This window comes from Odontesthes bonariensis, chromosome 9 (genome assembly GCF_027942865.1).
Source record: "Odontesthes bonariensis isolate fOdoBon6 chromosome 9, fOdoBon6.hap1, whole genome shotgun sequence".
Taxonomy (NCBI): domain Eukaryota; kingdom Metazoa; phylum Chordata; class Actinopteri; order Atheriniformes; family Atherinopsidae; genus Odontesthes; species Odontesthes bonariensis.
Genome location: NC_134514.1, coordinates 1,174,797 through 1,190,443, shown reverse-complemented (window position 1 = coordinate 1,190,443; position 15,647 = coordinate 1,174,797). Strand labels below are relative to the sequence as shown.

Sequence of the window (15,647 nt, the reverse complement as noted above, 5' to 3'; positions counted from 1 at the left end):
GAGGGGCCTGATGTAGGAGTAGCCTGAGGTAGGAGGGGCCTGATGTAGGAGTAGCCTGAGGTAGGAGGGGCCTGATGTAGGAGTAGCCTCAGGTAGGAGGGGCCTGATGTAGGAGTAGCCTGAGGTAGGAGGGGCCTGATGTAGGAGTAGCCTGAGGTAGGAGGGGCCTGATGTAGGAGTAGCCTGAGGTAGGAGGGGCCTGATGTAGGAGTAGCCTGAGGTAGGAGGGAGCTGAGGTAGGAGTAGCCTGAAGTAGGAGGGGCCTGAGGTAGGAGTAGCCTGAGGTAGGAGTAGCCTGAGGTAGGAGGGGCCTGAGGTAGGAGGGGCCTGAGGTAGGAGGGGCCTGAGGTAGGAGTGGCCTGAGGTAGGAGGGGCCTGAGGTAGGAGTAGCCTGAGGTAGGAGGGGCCTGAGGTAGGAGTGGCCTGAGGTAGGAGTAGCCTGAGGTAGGAGGGGCCTGAGGTAGGAGTAGCCTGAGGTAGGAGGGGCCTGAGGTAGGAGTAGCCTGAGGTAGGAGGGGCCTGAGGTAGGAGGGGCCTGAGGTAGGAGGGGCCTGAGGCAGGAGGAGCCTGAGGTAGGAGGGGCCTGAGGCAGGAGGAGCCTGAGGTAGGAGGGGCCTGATGTAGGAGTAGCCTGAGGTAGGAGGGGCCTGATGTAGGAGTAGCCTGAGGTAGGAGGGGCCTGATGTAGGAGTGGCCTGAGGTAGGAGGGGCCTGATGTAGGAGTGGCCTGAGGTAGGAGGGGCCTGATGTAGGAGTAGCCTGAGGTAGGAGGGGCCTGATGTAGGAGTAGCCTGAGGTAGGAGGGGCCTGATGTAGGAGTAGCCTGAGGTAGGAGGGGCCTGATGTAGGAGTAGCCTGAGGAAGGAGGGGCCTGATGTAGGAGTAGCCTGAGGTAGGAGGGGCCTGATGTAGGAGTAGCCTGAGGTAGGAGGGGCCTGATGTAGGAGTAGCCTGAGGTAGGAGGGGCCTGATGTAGGAGTAGCCTGAGGTAGGAGGGGCCTGATGTAGGAGTAGCCTGAGGTAGGAGGAGCCTGAGGTAGGAGGAGCCTGAGGTAGGAGGGGCCTGATGTAGGAGTAGCCTGAGGTAGGAGGGGCCTGATGTAGGAGTAGCCTGAGGTAGGAGGGAGCTGAGGTAGGAGTAGCCTGAAGTAGGAGGGGCCTGAGGTAGGAGGGGCCTGAGGTAGGAGGGGCCTGAGGTAGGAGGGGCCTGAGGCAGGAGGAGCCTGAGGTAGGAGGGGCCTGATGTAGGAGTAGCCTGAGGTAGGAGTAGCCTGAGGTAGGAGGGGCCTGAGGTAGGAGTAGCCTGAGGTAGGAGGGGCCAGAGGTAGGAGGGGCCAGAGGTAGGAGGGGCCAGAGGTAGGAGGGGCCAGAGGTAGGAGGGGCCTGAGGTAGGAGGAGCCCGAGGTAGGAGGGGCCTGAGGCAGGAGGAGCCCGAGGTAGGAGGGGCCTGATGTAGGAGTAGCCTGAGGTAGGAGGGGCCTGATGTAGGAGGGGCCTGAGGTAGGAGGGGCCTGATGTAGGAGTGGCCTGAGGTAGGAGGGGCCTGATGTAGGAGTAGCCTGAGGTAGGAGGGGCCCTATGTAGGAGTAGCCTGAGGTAGGAGGGGCCTGATGTAGGAGTAGCCTGAGGTAGGAGGGGCCTGATGTAGGAGTAGCCTGAGGTAGGAGGGGCCTGAGGTAGGAGGGGCCTGATGTAGGAGTAGCCTGAGGTAGGAGGGGCCTGATGTAGGAGTGGCCTGAGGTAGGAGGGGCCTGATGTAGGAGTGGCCTGAGGTAGGAGGGGCCTGATGTAGGAGTGGCCTGAGGTAGGAGGGGCCTGATGTAGGAGTAGCCTGAGGTAGGAGGGGCCTGATGTAGGAGTAGCCTGAGGTAGGAGGAGCCTGATGCAGGAGGGGCCTGATGTAGGAGTAGCCTGAGGTAGGAGGGGCCTGATGTAGGAGTAGCCTGAGGTAGGAGGGGCCTGATGTAGGAGGAGCCTGATGCAGGAGGAGCCTGATTTAGGAGGTGCCTGAGGTAGGAGGTGCCTGAGGTAGGAGGTGCCTGAGGTAGGAGGTGCCTGAGGCAGGAGGGGCCTGAGGTAGGAGGTGCCTGAGGTAGGAGGTGCCTGAGGTAGGAGGTGCCTGAGGTAGGAGGTGCCTGAGGCAGGAGGGGCCTGAGGTAGGAGGTGCCTGAGGTAGGAGTGGCCTGAGGTAGGAGGAGCCTGATTTAGGAGGTGCCTGAGGTAGGAGGTGCCTGAGGTAGGAGGGGCCTGGGGTAGGAGGAGCCTGATTTAGGAGGGGCCTGATTTAGGAGGGGCCTGATTTAGGAGGAGCCTGAGGTAGGAGGGGCATGGGGTAGGAGGAGCCTGATTTAGGAGGGGCCTCAGGTAGGAGGAGCCAGAGGTAGGAGGGCCCTCTGAGGTAGGAGGAACCTGATTTAGGAGGGGCCTCAGGTAGGAGGAGCCTGAGGTAGGAAGGGCCAGAGGTAGGAGGAGCCTGGGGTAGGAGGGGCCTGATTTAGGAGGGGCCTGGGGTAGGAGGAGCCTGAGGTAGGAGGGGCCTGGGGTAGGAGGAGCCTGAGGTAGGAGGGGCCTGGGGTAGGAGGGGCCTGAGGTAGGAGGGGCCTGATTTAGCAGGGGCCTGATGTAGGAGGAGCCTGAGGTAGGAGGAGCCTGAGGTAGGAGGGGCCAGAGGTAGGAAGAGACTGATTTAGGAGGGGCCTGGGGTAGGAGGAGCCTGAGGTAGGAGGGGCCTTAGATAGGAGGAGCCTAGCTAAGCTAGTGCTAAGCTACTAACTAGCATTTAGACTTTTTTCTTTAGCTTTTGCAATGTGAATATTGCCATGAAGTATGAATTTGTGTTTTCTGACATAACGACACGGCCCAGGGGTAATGGGGTTTGAGAGTTGGGGGGGTAACCTCCGTCACCCTTAGAAACAGCCCCTCCTCAGCCAGTGGAGTCAAGAAGTTGGTCTTTCTGTGCGTTCACTCTGCAGTGGAGCTAATGTTTAAAGCCTCTTTCTCTGCAAAATAAAAAACGTTGTGTTTGTAATACCAATTAGCTCAGAGCAGAGACTACTGTGAGCTGGCGGTCCAGTCAGAAACAAACTGGTCTGATTATTTCTGAAACTCCCAACAGCCTTTTCAACCCATTTCATCATTTAATCTTTGTTTTATATGTTTTATCTGTATACCTTTATTTATTTTTATGGAAGCCCGTTTCCGCCACTTAATAAAAATAAATGTAGAAATACTATCTCATAATTATGAGATACTAAGTCAAAATTATGAGATACTATCTCATCATTTCGACTTAGTATCATAATTTTGATTTAGTATCTCATAATTTTGACTTAGTATCTCATAATTTTGACTTAGTATCTCATATTTATGAGATAGTATTTCTAAATCTACTTTTATTAAGTGGCGGAAACGGGCTTCCATACATTCTGGATGTTTGCCGTCATTTCATCTTATACTTTTACATGAGCGCGCACGCTTCCTCCTCGGCTACGCGCGCCGGAACGCCACGTCGAACGTGACTTCAGATGAGCCAATCAGGTGGCTCCAGGTCTCAGGCTCCGTGTTTGTAGCGGAACAGAAGATGGCTGCTGCTGCTGCTGCGCGCAACGGGAAGAGCGGGCTGCTGGAGAAAGTAAGAGTTAAACTCTGAGTTCTGAGATGGGTTTCAGATAAAAAGTCTTTGGTTTGTACTTTCTCTCGGAGGTTATAGACTGCAGCGCTCTGTGCGGACAGTAGTTTTAATGTTCCGCGTCAGAGCATCCGGTGTTAGCGGCTAAGCTAATCCTAACATGTGCTAAGCTAATCTAGCAGATTTCATTAAATTAATTAAATTAAATTGTGTTTTGAATAAAAATAAAAACAAAGCTCAGAGTCGGCTGCAGCTCTTTGTCTTTTCTGTGTCCGGATGAATCCGTCTGAGTTCAGAATGCAGCTCTTTGTCCGCGGTTTCTGTTTCCAGCTGTGACAGCTGCACCAAACTCCGCTCAGAAAATACTGAATTTATCCTAAATGTACATATATTTAAAACCGTTAAATTACAAACAGACGAGATGTGATGCCAGTGTTTTAAGCGATGATCAATGCAGTTGATCGTCTTTATTTTTGCACGTGCAAACACTCAGCTGAGCTGGTGACGTGTTGCTGCAGCATCCAGGTTCTCAGGTTCTGGTTCTGTTGTCTTAAAGTGGAACTGAATGAACCGGCGTCCATCAGACAGTGAGCTAGATGAAGCCTCAGAAACTGAAGATGTTCTTCTTAAATCACAGAAACTTTAATTTCCTGTTAAACATCAGATTCAACGCAAGCTTTAATGATATCTGTGAGGCAGTATTCCAGAGTTATGTATCAATAATTCCATCGATTAATCAGATAAAAGATACATTTGCAATTATAACTTTAAAAGAGAAACAATAGAATTATTAAAAACTATCTTGTACGTAGAGCCACAGTTATTACTGGGTGTTTATGGTCAGAAAATGTACTTTTATTTCCAAACATTCCTCCTGATACTGATAACAGGACTACAGAACAGCAGCTGTTAGCTTTCTAGCTAACATCCAGCTGTGCTAGCATCTGTTAGCTTCTCTCATAAACTGTGTTTGAATGCAGCTGAAATCCTGTTAAAGCCTCTTATTTCCTGTTTTATTGTCTGTTATCAGACAGCACAGTGACTCAGAATAACAGCAGCTTAACCTTGTAGCACCCAAGCATATGAATAATCATTGAAAAAAATCATTTTGGCTCTTCTTGCATCTTTTTGGGTGGGAATAAACCAATATTTTTAGAATTGGGCTATTTTTGATCATTTTAGGCCATGTTGCATATTTGCAGCTGTGGGCTTTCCTGATTCATTTTGTTCAAAAAAACCAAGTCATTCTCTGCAGATCGTTTGGCAGAAAAGGTTTTAGTGAAAGTTCAGCAGTAACTGCTGCTGCCACAATAAAATGTATAAAATAAACCTTTATTGAACATTCTTAATACAAAGTGCGGAACGCACCCATCATAAACTTTCCATTCAACAACAAATCAAACAGATTTCACAGATCTTTGTTGTGAAAAAGTGAAGCACATATAAAATGCAAAAAATGTCATGTAAATAAAAAATGTGCACATGAAGAAGCTAATAAAAAAATGCAAAAAAATAATCCTAATAATACAGTTTGGAGAGCTGAGCTCCCATTAGCGCTGTGAAAGGTGGACAAAGCAGAGCACACCAAACCAGAGCAGAACCAACTGGAACAGAGCACCGCAGAGCAGAGTGTAATCACTGAGCCAAGAAAATGATGCTGGGACATAAAATGTTATGTAAAAAATATTACACATGAATGTAAATAATGTCTGTATATTTAAAAAATCAAATAATGTAATGTAAATAAAAATATAATGTAAATGAATAAAAAGCTTGTTGCATATCTGCAACTGTGGGTGCTACCAGGTTAACCAGCAGCCTCTGATGTTACAGATACATGTCTGATGAAATGAGATATTGATCCTGATCCATTGATCCTGATCCATTGATCCTGATCCATTGATCCTGATCCATTGATCCTGGTCCATTGATCCTGGTCCATTGATCCTGGTCCATTGATCCTGATCCATTGATCCTGATCCATTGATCCTGGTCCATTGATCCTGGTCCATTGATCCTGGTCCATTGATCCTGATCCATTGATCCTGTGTCTGTTTCAGTGGAGGATCGATGAGAAGCCGGTGAAGATCGATAAATGGGACGGAGCGGCGGTGAAGAACTCTCTCGATGACGCCGCCAAGAAGGTTTGATTGGTCCAAACGGGTGGTGTGGGGTTTGTGTAGCTGCTGTCTGATGATTGATTAGTATCAGATAAAGTCAGATTGATTGATTGATTAGAATCAGATAAAGTCAGATTGATTGATTGATTAGTATCAGAGTAAAGTCAGATTGATTGATTAGTATCAGAGTAAAGTCAGATTGATTGATTAGAATCAGAGTAAAGTCAGATTGATTGATTAGTATCAGATAAAGTCAGATTGATTGATTAGAATCAGATAAAGTCAGATTGATTGATTAGTATCAGAGTAAAGTCAGATTGATTGATTAGAATCAGAGTAAAGTCAGATTGATTGATTGATTAGTATCAGAGTAAAGTCAGATTGATTGATTAGAATCAGAGTAAAGTCAGATTGATTGATTAGTATCAGATAAAGTCAGATTGATTGATTAGTATCAGATAAAGTCAGATTGATTGATTGATTAGTATCAGAGTAAAGTCAGATTGATTGATTAGTATCAGAGTAAAGTCAGATTGATTGATTAGAATCAGAGTAAAGTCAGATTGATTGATTGATTAGTATCAGAGTAAAGTCAGATTGATTGATTAGAATCAGAGTAAAGTCAGATTGATTGATTAGTATCAGAGTAAAGTCAGATTGATTGATTAGTATCAGATAAAGTCAGATTGATTGATTAGTATCAGATAAAGTCAGATTGATTGATTGATTAGTATCAGAGTAAAGTCAGATTGATTGATTAGAATCAGAGTAAAGTCAGATTGATTGATTAGTATCAGAGTAAAGTCAGATTGATTGATTAGTATCAGAGTAAAGTCAGATTGATTGATTAGTATCAGAGTAAAGTCAGATTGATTGATTAGTATCAGAGTAAAGTCAGATTGATTGATTAGTATCAGATAAAGTCAGATTGATTGATTAGTATCAGATAAAGTCAGATTGATTGATTGATTAGTATCAGAGTAAAGTCAGATTGATTGATTAGAATCAGAGTAAAGTCAGATTGATTGATTAGTATCAGATAAAGTCAGATTGATTGATTAGTATCAGATAAAGTCAGATTGATTGATTAGAATCAGAGTAAAGTCAGATTGATTGATTGATTAGTATCAGAGTAAAGTCAGATTGATTGATTAGTATCAGAGTAAAGTCAGATTGATTGATTGATTAGTATCAGAGTAAAGTCAGATTGATTGATTAGAATCAGAGTAAAGTCAGATTGATTGATTAGTATCAGATAAAGTCAGATTGATTGATTAGAATCAGAGTAAAGTCAGATTGATTGATTAGAATCAGAGGAAAGTCAGATTGATTGATTAGTATCAGAGTAAAGTCAGATTGATTGATTAGAATCAGAGTAAAGTCAGATTGATTGATTAGAATCAGAGTAAAGTCAGATTGATTGATTGATTAGTATCAGATAAAGTCAGATTGATTGATTAGTATCAGATAAAGTCAGATTGATTGATTAGTATCAGAGTAAAGTCAGATTGATTTAGAATCAGAGTAAAGTCAGATTGATTGATTAGTATCAGATAAAGTCAGATTGATTGATTAGTATCAGATAAAGTCAGATTGATTGATTAGAATCAGAGTAAAGTCAGATTGATTGATTAGAATCAGAGTAAAGTCAGATTGATTGATTAGTATCAGAGTAAAGTCAGATTGATTGATTGATTGATTAGTATCAGATAAAGTCAGATTGATTGATTAGTATCAGATAAAGTCAGATTGATTGATTAGTATCAGAGTAAAGTCAGATTGATTGATTAGAATCAGAGTAAAGTCAGATTGATTGATTAGAATCAGAGTAAAGTCAGATTGATTGATTGATTAGTATCAGAGTAAAGTCAGATTGATTGATTAGAATCAGAGGAAAGTCAGATTGATTGATTAGTATCAGATAAAGTCAGATTGATTGATTAGTATCAGAGTAAAGTCAGATTGATTGATTAGAATCAGAGTAAAGTCAGATTGATTGATTAGTATCAGAGTAAAGTCAGATTGATTGATTAGAATCAGAGTAAAGTCAGATTGATTGATTAGTATCAGATAAAGTCAGATTGATTGATTAGTATCAGATAAAGTCAGATTGATTGATTAGTATCAGAGTAAAGTCAGATTGATTGATTAGAATCAGAGTAAAGTCAGATTGATTGATTAGTATCAGAGTAAAGTCAGATTGATTGATTAGAATCAGAGTAAAGTCAGATTGATTGATTGATTAGTATCAGAGTAAAGTCAGATTGATTGATTAGAATCAGAGGAAAGTCAGATTGATTGATTAGTATCAGAGGAAAGTCAGATTGATTGATTAGTATCAGATAAAGTCAGATTGATTGATTAGTATCAGAGTAAAGTCAGATTGATTGATTAGTATCAGAGTAAAGTCAGATTGATTGATTAGTATCAGATAAAGTCAGATTGATTGATTAGTATCAGATAAAGTCAGATTGATTGATTGATTAGTATCAGAGTAAAGTCAGATTGATTGATTAGAATCAGAGTAAAGTCAGATTGATTGATTAGTATCAGAGTAAAGTCAGATTGATTGATTAGTATCAGAGTAAAGTCAGATTGATTGATTAGTATCAGAGTAAAGTCAGATTGATTGATTAGTATCAGAGTAAAGTCAGATTGATTGATTAGTATCAGATAAAGTCAGATTGATTGATTAGTATCAGATAAAGTCAGATTGATTGATTGATTAGTATCAGAGTAAAGTCAGATTGATTGATTAGAATCAGAGTAAAGTCAGATTGATTGATTAGTATCAGATAAAGTCAGATTGATTGATTAGTATCAGATAAAGTCAGATTGATTGATTAGTATCAGAGTAAAGTCAGATTGATTGATTAGAATCAGAGTAAAGTCAGATTGATTGATTAGTATCAGAGTAAAGTCAGATTGATTGATTAGAATCAGAGTAAAGTCAGATTGATTGATTGATTAGTATCAGAGTAAAGTCAGATTGATTGATTAGAATCAGAGGAAAGTCAGATTGATTGATTAGTATCAGAGGAAAGTCAGATTGATTGATTAGTATCAGATAAAGTCAGATTGATTGATTAGTATCAGAGTAAAGTCAGATTGATTGATTAGTATCAGAGTAAAGTCAGATTGATTGATTAGTATCAGATAAAGTCAGATTGATTGATTAGTATCAGATAAAGTCAGATTGATTGATTGATTAGTATCAGAGTAAAGTCAGATTGATTGATTAGAATCAGAGTAAAGTCAGATTGATTGATTAGTATCAGAGTAAAGTCAGATTGATTGATTAGTATCAGAGTAAAGTCAGATTGATTGATTAGTATCAGAGTAAAGTCAGATTGATTGATTAGTATCAGAGTAAAGTCAGATTGATTGATTAGTATCAGATAAAGTCAGATTGATTGATTAGTATCAGATAAAGTCAGATTGATTGATTGATTAGTATCAGAGTAAAGTCAGATTGATTGATTAGAATCAGAGTAAAGTCAGATTGATTGATTAGTATCAGATAAAGTCAGATTGATTGATTAGTATCAGATAAAGTCAGATTGATTGATTAGAATCAGAGTAAAGTCAGATTGATTGATTAGAATCAGAGTAAAGTCAGATTGATTGATTAGTATCAGATAAAGTCAGATTGATTGATTAGAATCAGAGTAAAGTCAGATTGATTGATTAGAATCAGAGGAAAGTCAGATTGATTGATTAGTATCAGAGTAAAGTCAGATTGATTGATTAGAATCAGAGTAAAGTCAGATTGATTGATTAGAATCAGAGTAAAGTCAGATTGATTGATTGATTAGTATCAGATAAAGTCAGATTGATTGATTAGTATCAGATAAAGTCAGATTGATTGATTAGTATCAGAGTAAAGTCAGATTGATTTAGAATCAGAGTAAAGTCAGATTGATTGATTAGTATCAGATAAAGTCAGATTGATTGATTAGTATCAGATAAAGTCAGATTGATTGATTAGAATCAGAGTAAAGTCAGATTGATTGATTAGAATCAGAGTAAAGTCAGATTGATTGATTAGTATCAGAGTAAAGTCAGATTGATTGATTGATTAGTATCAGATAAAGTCAGATTGATTGATTAGTATCAGATAAAGTCAGATTGATTGATTAGTATCAGAGTAAAGTCAGATTGATTGATTAGAATCAGAGTAAAGTCAGATTGATTGATTAGAATCAGAGTAAAGTCAGATTGATTGATTGATTAGTATCAGAGTAAAGTCAGATTGATTGATTAGAATCAGAGGAAAGTCAGATTGATTGATTAGTATCAGATAAAGTCAGATTGATTGATTAGTATCAGAGTAAAGTCAGATTGATTGATTAGAATCAGAGTAAAGTCAGATTGATTGATTAGTATCAGAGTAAAGTCAGATTGATTGATTAGAATCAGAGTAAAGTCAGATTGATTGATTAGTATCAGATAAAGTCAGATTGATTGATTAGTATCAGATAAAGTCAGATTGATTGATTAGTATCAGAGTAAAGTCAGATTGATTGATTAGAATCAGAGTAAAGTCAGATTGATTGATTAGTATCAGAGTAAAGTCAGATTGATTGATTAGAATCAGAGTAAAGTCAGATTGATTGATTGATTAGTATCAGAGTAAAGTCAGATTGATTGATTAGAATCAGAGGAAAGTCAGATTGATTGATTAGTATCAGAGGAAAGTCAGATTGATTGATTAGTATCAGATAAAGTCAGATTGATTGATTTAGTATCAGAGTAAAGTCAGATTGATTGATTAGTATCAGAGTAAAGTCAGATTGATTGATTAGTATCAGATAAAGTCAGATTGATTGATTAGTATCAGAGTAAAGTCAGATTGATTGATTAGAATCAGAGTAAAGTCAGATTGATTGATTAGTATCAGAGTAAAGTCAGATTGATTGATTAGAATCAGAGTAAAGTCAGATTGATTGATTGATTAGTATCAGAGTAAAGTCAGATTGATTGATTAGAATCAGAGGAAAGTCAGATTGATTGATTAGTATCAGAGGAAAGTCAGATTGATTGATTAGTATCAGATAAAGTCAGATTGATTGATTAGTATCAGATAAAGTCAGATTGATTGATTAGAATCAGAGTAAAGTCAGATTGATTGATTAGAATCAGAGTAAAGTCAGATTGATTGATTAGAATCAGAGTAAAGTCAGATTGATTGATTAGAATCAGAGTAAAGTCAGATTGATTGATTAGAATCAGATAAAGTCAGATTGATTGATTGATTAGTATCAGAGTAAAGTCAGATTGATTGATTAGAATCAGAGTAAAGTCAGATTGATTGATTAGTATCAGATAAAGTCAGATTGATTGATTGATTAGTATCAGAGTAAAGTCAGATTGATTGATTAGAATCAGAGTAAAGTCAGATTGATTGATTAGTATCAGATAAAGTCAGATTGATTGATTAGAATCAGAGTAAAGTCAGATTGATTGATGCCGGCCCACCAGGCTGCTGGAGGCGTGTCCTCACCCGTCGGTAACCCTGCAGGTGCTGCTGGAGAAGTATGGCTACGCTGAGAACTTCCAGCTGGTGGACGGCCGCCTGCTGATCTGCACGGTGTCCTGTCTGTTCGCCATGGTGGCTCTGGTCTGGGACTACCTGCACCCCTTCCCAGAGTCCAGACCCGTCCTGGCCTGCTGCGTCGTCTCATATCCTTTAACATCCTTTAACCCTTTGTTTGGTCTTAACATTGTGTTTACTCCCTTTGTCCTACGGGTCAGAAATGAGCCGCCCTACCAAAGCCCCAAAATAAAGCAAGTTAATTTAATTTTAAATCCAAAATCTATTTTGTATGATGAAACCACCTGTTATTTATCTATTCAACTCAATTAAATATATTTTTTATCATGTATTTTTGTTACACAATACAAAAAGACAATCAGCAGTTTTCAGGATTACACTTTTTTTTTTTTACTGTCAGTTGGACCAACAGTTTTCTTGTTTTCTCAGTTTTCTTTTACATAATAAAGGTTTATTATTGCTATTATATAAATGTGAAGTAATTAATTCTGAATTAATTATATTGAAAGGGAAAAAAACAGTTTAAAACAGTAAAAAAAAAAAACTGTTAAAAAAAACTGTCAAAAAAAAACTGAACTTTTTTCTGGTGTTTAAATGTTTTTATAATTCACGGGTCAAAAATGACCCATTAGACAATCTTTGTACCCTAGTGGTGTACAGCCCACATGGAAACATAAACAAAAATAAAGTGTGACTTTTTCTAATGATGGGGTCCCTTTAGGAAAAGTCATAACATTTCAAGTTGGAGAAAGATAGTTTAAGGTGTTTTTTCTACAGCTAAACATGGTGGTGGCTCACTTATTACCTGCAAGACAACAGGAGGGTTAAACAGCTCTGTAGGAGATCCAAGGAGGAGATGTTTCCTGTCAGGTAAGCGGGCTTCTGTTGCATGTAGAACGCACAGAAACGATCATTAAATGTTTGGATCACCGTTCACTGAAGGCCTCAGTCTGACTGAACCGGTCTGAACTGGGTTGTGTTCCATCTGTCCTGCGTGCTCCTTAACTCGTCTTCATCACGTACTTCTTCATGATGGGCATCCTGACTCTGTACACCTCCTACAAGGAGAAGAACATCTTCCTGATGTCCCTGCAGAGAGATCCGGCCGGGATGGATCCAGATCACATCTGGCAGCTGTCGTCCTCCCTCAAACGGTCAGAACACAACAGTGCACAACACTAAACGAGGGTGTTACTCTGGGCTCAGTCCTGGGGCCACTCCTCTTCATTTCATATATAATCAGACATAAGAATTCTAACTTTAATCTGAGTTGGAGTAAAGGCCATAAACCTGCAGAAAAGGCATTTAAACGTGCAGAAAAGGCCCTTAAACGCACTTAAACGGCCTTTAAACTCGTTCAAAAGGCCTTTAAACTCGTTCAAAAGGCCTTTAAACTCGTTCAAATGGCCTTTAAACGCGTTCAAATGGCCTTTAAACTCGTTCAAAAGGCCTTTAAACTCGTTCAAATGGCCTTTAAACTCGTTCAAAAGGCCTTTAAACTCGTTCAAAAGGCCTTTAAACTCGTTCAAAAGGCCTTTAAACTCGTTCAAACGGCCTTTAAACTCGTTCAAACGGCCTTTAAACTCGTTCAAACGGCCTTTAAACTCGTTCAAAAGGCCTTTAAACTCGTTCAAAAGGCCTTTAAACTCGTTATAAAGGCATTCAGACGGCCTTTAAACGCGTTCAAATGGCCTTTAAACTCGTTCAAATGGCCTTTAAACTCGTTCAAATGGCCTTTAAACTCGTTCAAACGGCCTTTAAACTCGTTCAAACGGCCTTTAAACTCGTTCAAAAGGCCTTTAAACTCCTTCAAACTGCCCTTAAACGCGCCGCTCTGTCCGTAGGCACCGGCTCACTTTAAACGATGGACCGCTCTCTCCCTGTGGTGATTAAATCCGTGTTTCTGATGTGATTAAATCCGTGTTTCTGATGTGATTAAATCCGTGTTTCTGATGTGATTAAATCCGTGTTTCCGATGTGATTAAATCCGTGTTTCCGATGAGATTAAATCCGTGTTTCCGATGAGATTAAATCCGTGTTTCTGATGAGATTAAATCCGTGTTTCCGATGAGATTAAATCCGTGTTTCTGATGAGATTAAATCCGTGTTTCCGATGAGATTAAATCCGTGTTTCCGATGAGATTAAATCCGTGTTTCCGATGAGATTAAATCCGTGTTTCCGATGAGATTAAATCCGTGTTTCTGATGAGATTAAATCCGTGTTTCCGATGAGATTAAATCCGTGTTTCCGATGAGATTAAATCCGTGTTTCCGATGAGATTAAATCCGTGTTTCCGATGAGATTAAATCCGTGTTTCCGATGAGATTAAATCCGTGTTTCCGATGAGATTAAATCCGTGTTTCCGATGAGATTAAATCCGTGTTTCCGATGAGATTAAATCCGTGTTTCCGATGAGATTAAATCCGTGTTTCCGATGAGATTAAATCCGTGTTTCCGATGAGATTAAATCCGTGTTTCCGATGAGATTAAATCCGTGTTTCCGATGAGATTAAATCCGTGTTTCCGATGAGATTAAATCCGTGTTTCTGATGAGATTAAATCCGTGTTTCTGATGAGATTAAATCCGTGTTTCCGATGAGATTAAATCTGTGTTTCCGATGAGATTAAATCCGTGTTTCTGATGAGATTAAATCCGTGTTTCTGATGAGATTAAATCCGTGTTTCCGATGAGATTAAATCTGTGTTTCCGATGAGATTAAATCCGTGTTTCTGATGAGATTAAATCCGTGTTTCCGATGAGATTAAATCCGTGTTTCTGATGAGATTAAATCCGTGTTTCTGATGAGATTAAATCCGTGTTTCCGATGAGATTAAATCTGTGTTTCCGATGAGATTAAATCTGTGTTTCCGATGAGATTAAATCCGTGTTTCCGATGAGATTAAATCTGTGTTTCCGATGTGATTAAATCCGTGTTTCTGATGTGATTAAATCCGTGTCTCCGATGTTCTCCAGGTTCGATGATCTGTACACCCTCAGAGTTTCCTTCACCGACGGGAACACGAAGAACTCGCGGGACGCAGAGTTCACCAAGTCGGTGTCGGTGTTCTTCGATGAGAACGGGACGCTGGTGATGGACCAGTTCGAGAAGTGCGTCTCCAAACTGCACGACACGCTGGCCACGGACAAGAAAACCAAATAATCCCAGCAGCTGCCGCCCCGACTCGTCTGTCCCGTCCTCCTTCGGTTTGTTGGTTTCAGTTTGGACTCAGACGGCTGACCCGGTTCTGTTGGTGACTCCAGCCAGGTTCTGACCACAGAAGGGTTTGTTTCCTGGTCCAGCTCCTGTGGACCGGTCAGAACCGGACCCTGATCTACGCAGAGTGACGAACAGAAATCGCTCACACCTTCAGTTAAAACGGTTTCTGGCGGGTTGGGTCAGAACCTGCTGGGTCAGAACCTGCTGGGTCATCTGGTTCTGGAGACAAACTGAAACCAACCCGAGAAGGAGTGACTCTAACGCTGTCATCTGTCCTGAACCGTGTCGAGTCCAACACTCTGCGGTCAGAACCGCCGGCCCGGTTCCTGTTTTAATCTGGTTTAAAGGAGCAGAACTTGGCTGCTGGCCCGGTGGAGCTGGTCCAAATCGGTATTTTCTGTTAGAAAGATTTTGTGTTTGTTAAGCCGGAGCAGAACCAGTGAGGGCAGCTGTTGGGTTTATTTGGTCAAAAGTTTGGGTCGGAGCGGCCGGTTCCACCTGCAGGAATGGACAGAACCGTTTGATCTTCATCATCCTCGGGCAGCAGGAGGTGGACTGAAGGTCCGCTTTATTTTTTTATGTTCTGTGACTTCTGTCAGAAAGTTCTATTAAAGACGGATGTTGTTACCAAAACTCTGCAACTTGTTGTGTCTGAGTTGGGTCACAGGGAGGCTCTGACCTACAAGGAGGCTCCGCCCCTCAGGGAGGCTCCGCCCCACAGGGAGGCTCCGCCCCTCAGGGAGGCTCCGCCCCACAGAGAGGCTTCACCCCTCAGGGAGGCTCCGCCCCTCAGGGAGGCTCTGCTCCACAGGGAGGCTCTGCTCCACAGGGAGGCTCCGCCCCTCAGGGAGGCTCCGCCCCACAGGGAGGCTCCGCCCCTCAGGGAGGCTCCGCCCCACAGGGAGGCTTCACCCTACAGGGGCGCCCCACTGACGGTCAGGGAAAACAGTATAGAACTGTGGTGGAACCGATCCAGAACCGGTGCTGGGTGGAGCTGAATGGGTCTGAAACTCCAGATGTTCAGTAAATCTTCTCCAGATGCTTCATCTGAAGGCTCTCACATATCAAATCAAATTTATTTGTATAGCACATTTCATGTCCAAAACAGTTCAAAGTGCTTCACATA

General features: G+C 41.5%; 1 protein-coding gene across 1 annotated transcript; it reads left to right on the top strand.

Annotated features, from left to right (window-relative positions):
- Window positions 1-3,521: 3,521 nt before the first annotated feature.
- Window positions 3,522-15,154, top strand: spcs2 (signal peptidase complex subunit 2). The gene is made up of 5 exons (XM_075474282.1): window positions 3,522-3,631; window positions 5,689-5,772; window positions 11,270-11,430; window positions 12,322-12,456; window positions 14,278-15,154. Exons 1-5 carry the CDS (start codon window positions 3,581-3,583, stop codon window positions 14,462-14,464), a joined length of 618 nt encoding a protein of 205 aa, XP_075330397.1. The 5' UTR covers window positions 3,522-3,580; the 3' UTR covers window positions 14,465-15,154.
- Window positions 15,155-15,647: the final 493 nt, after the last annotated feature.

Excerpts from the sequence above, each read along its gene's own strand:
- spcs2 (XM_075474282.1), top strand. The coding sequence starts at position 3,581 with ATGGCTGCTGCTGCTGCTGCGCGCAACGGGAAGAGCGGGCTGCTGGAG. Across the intron at positions 3,632-5,688 it reads AGAGCGGGCTGCTGGAGAAA|TGGAGGATCGATGAGAAGCC; the intron begins GTAAGAGTTAAA and ends TGTCTGTTTCAG. Across the intron at positions 12,457-14,277 it reads CTGTCGTCCTCCCTCAAACG|GTTCGATGATCTGTACACCC; the intron begins GTCAGAACACAA and ends GATGTTCTCCAG.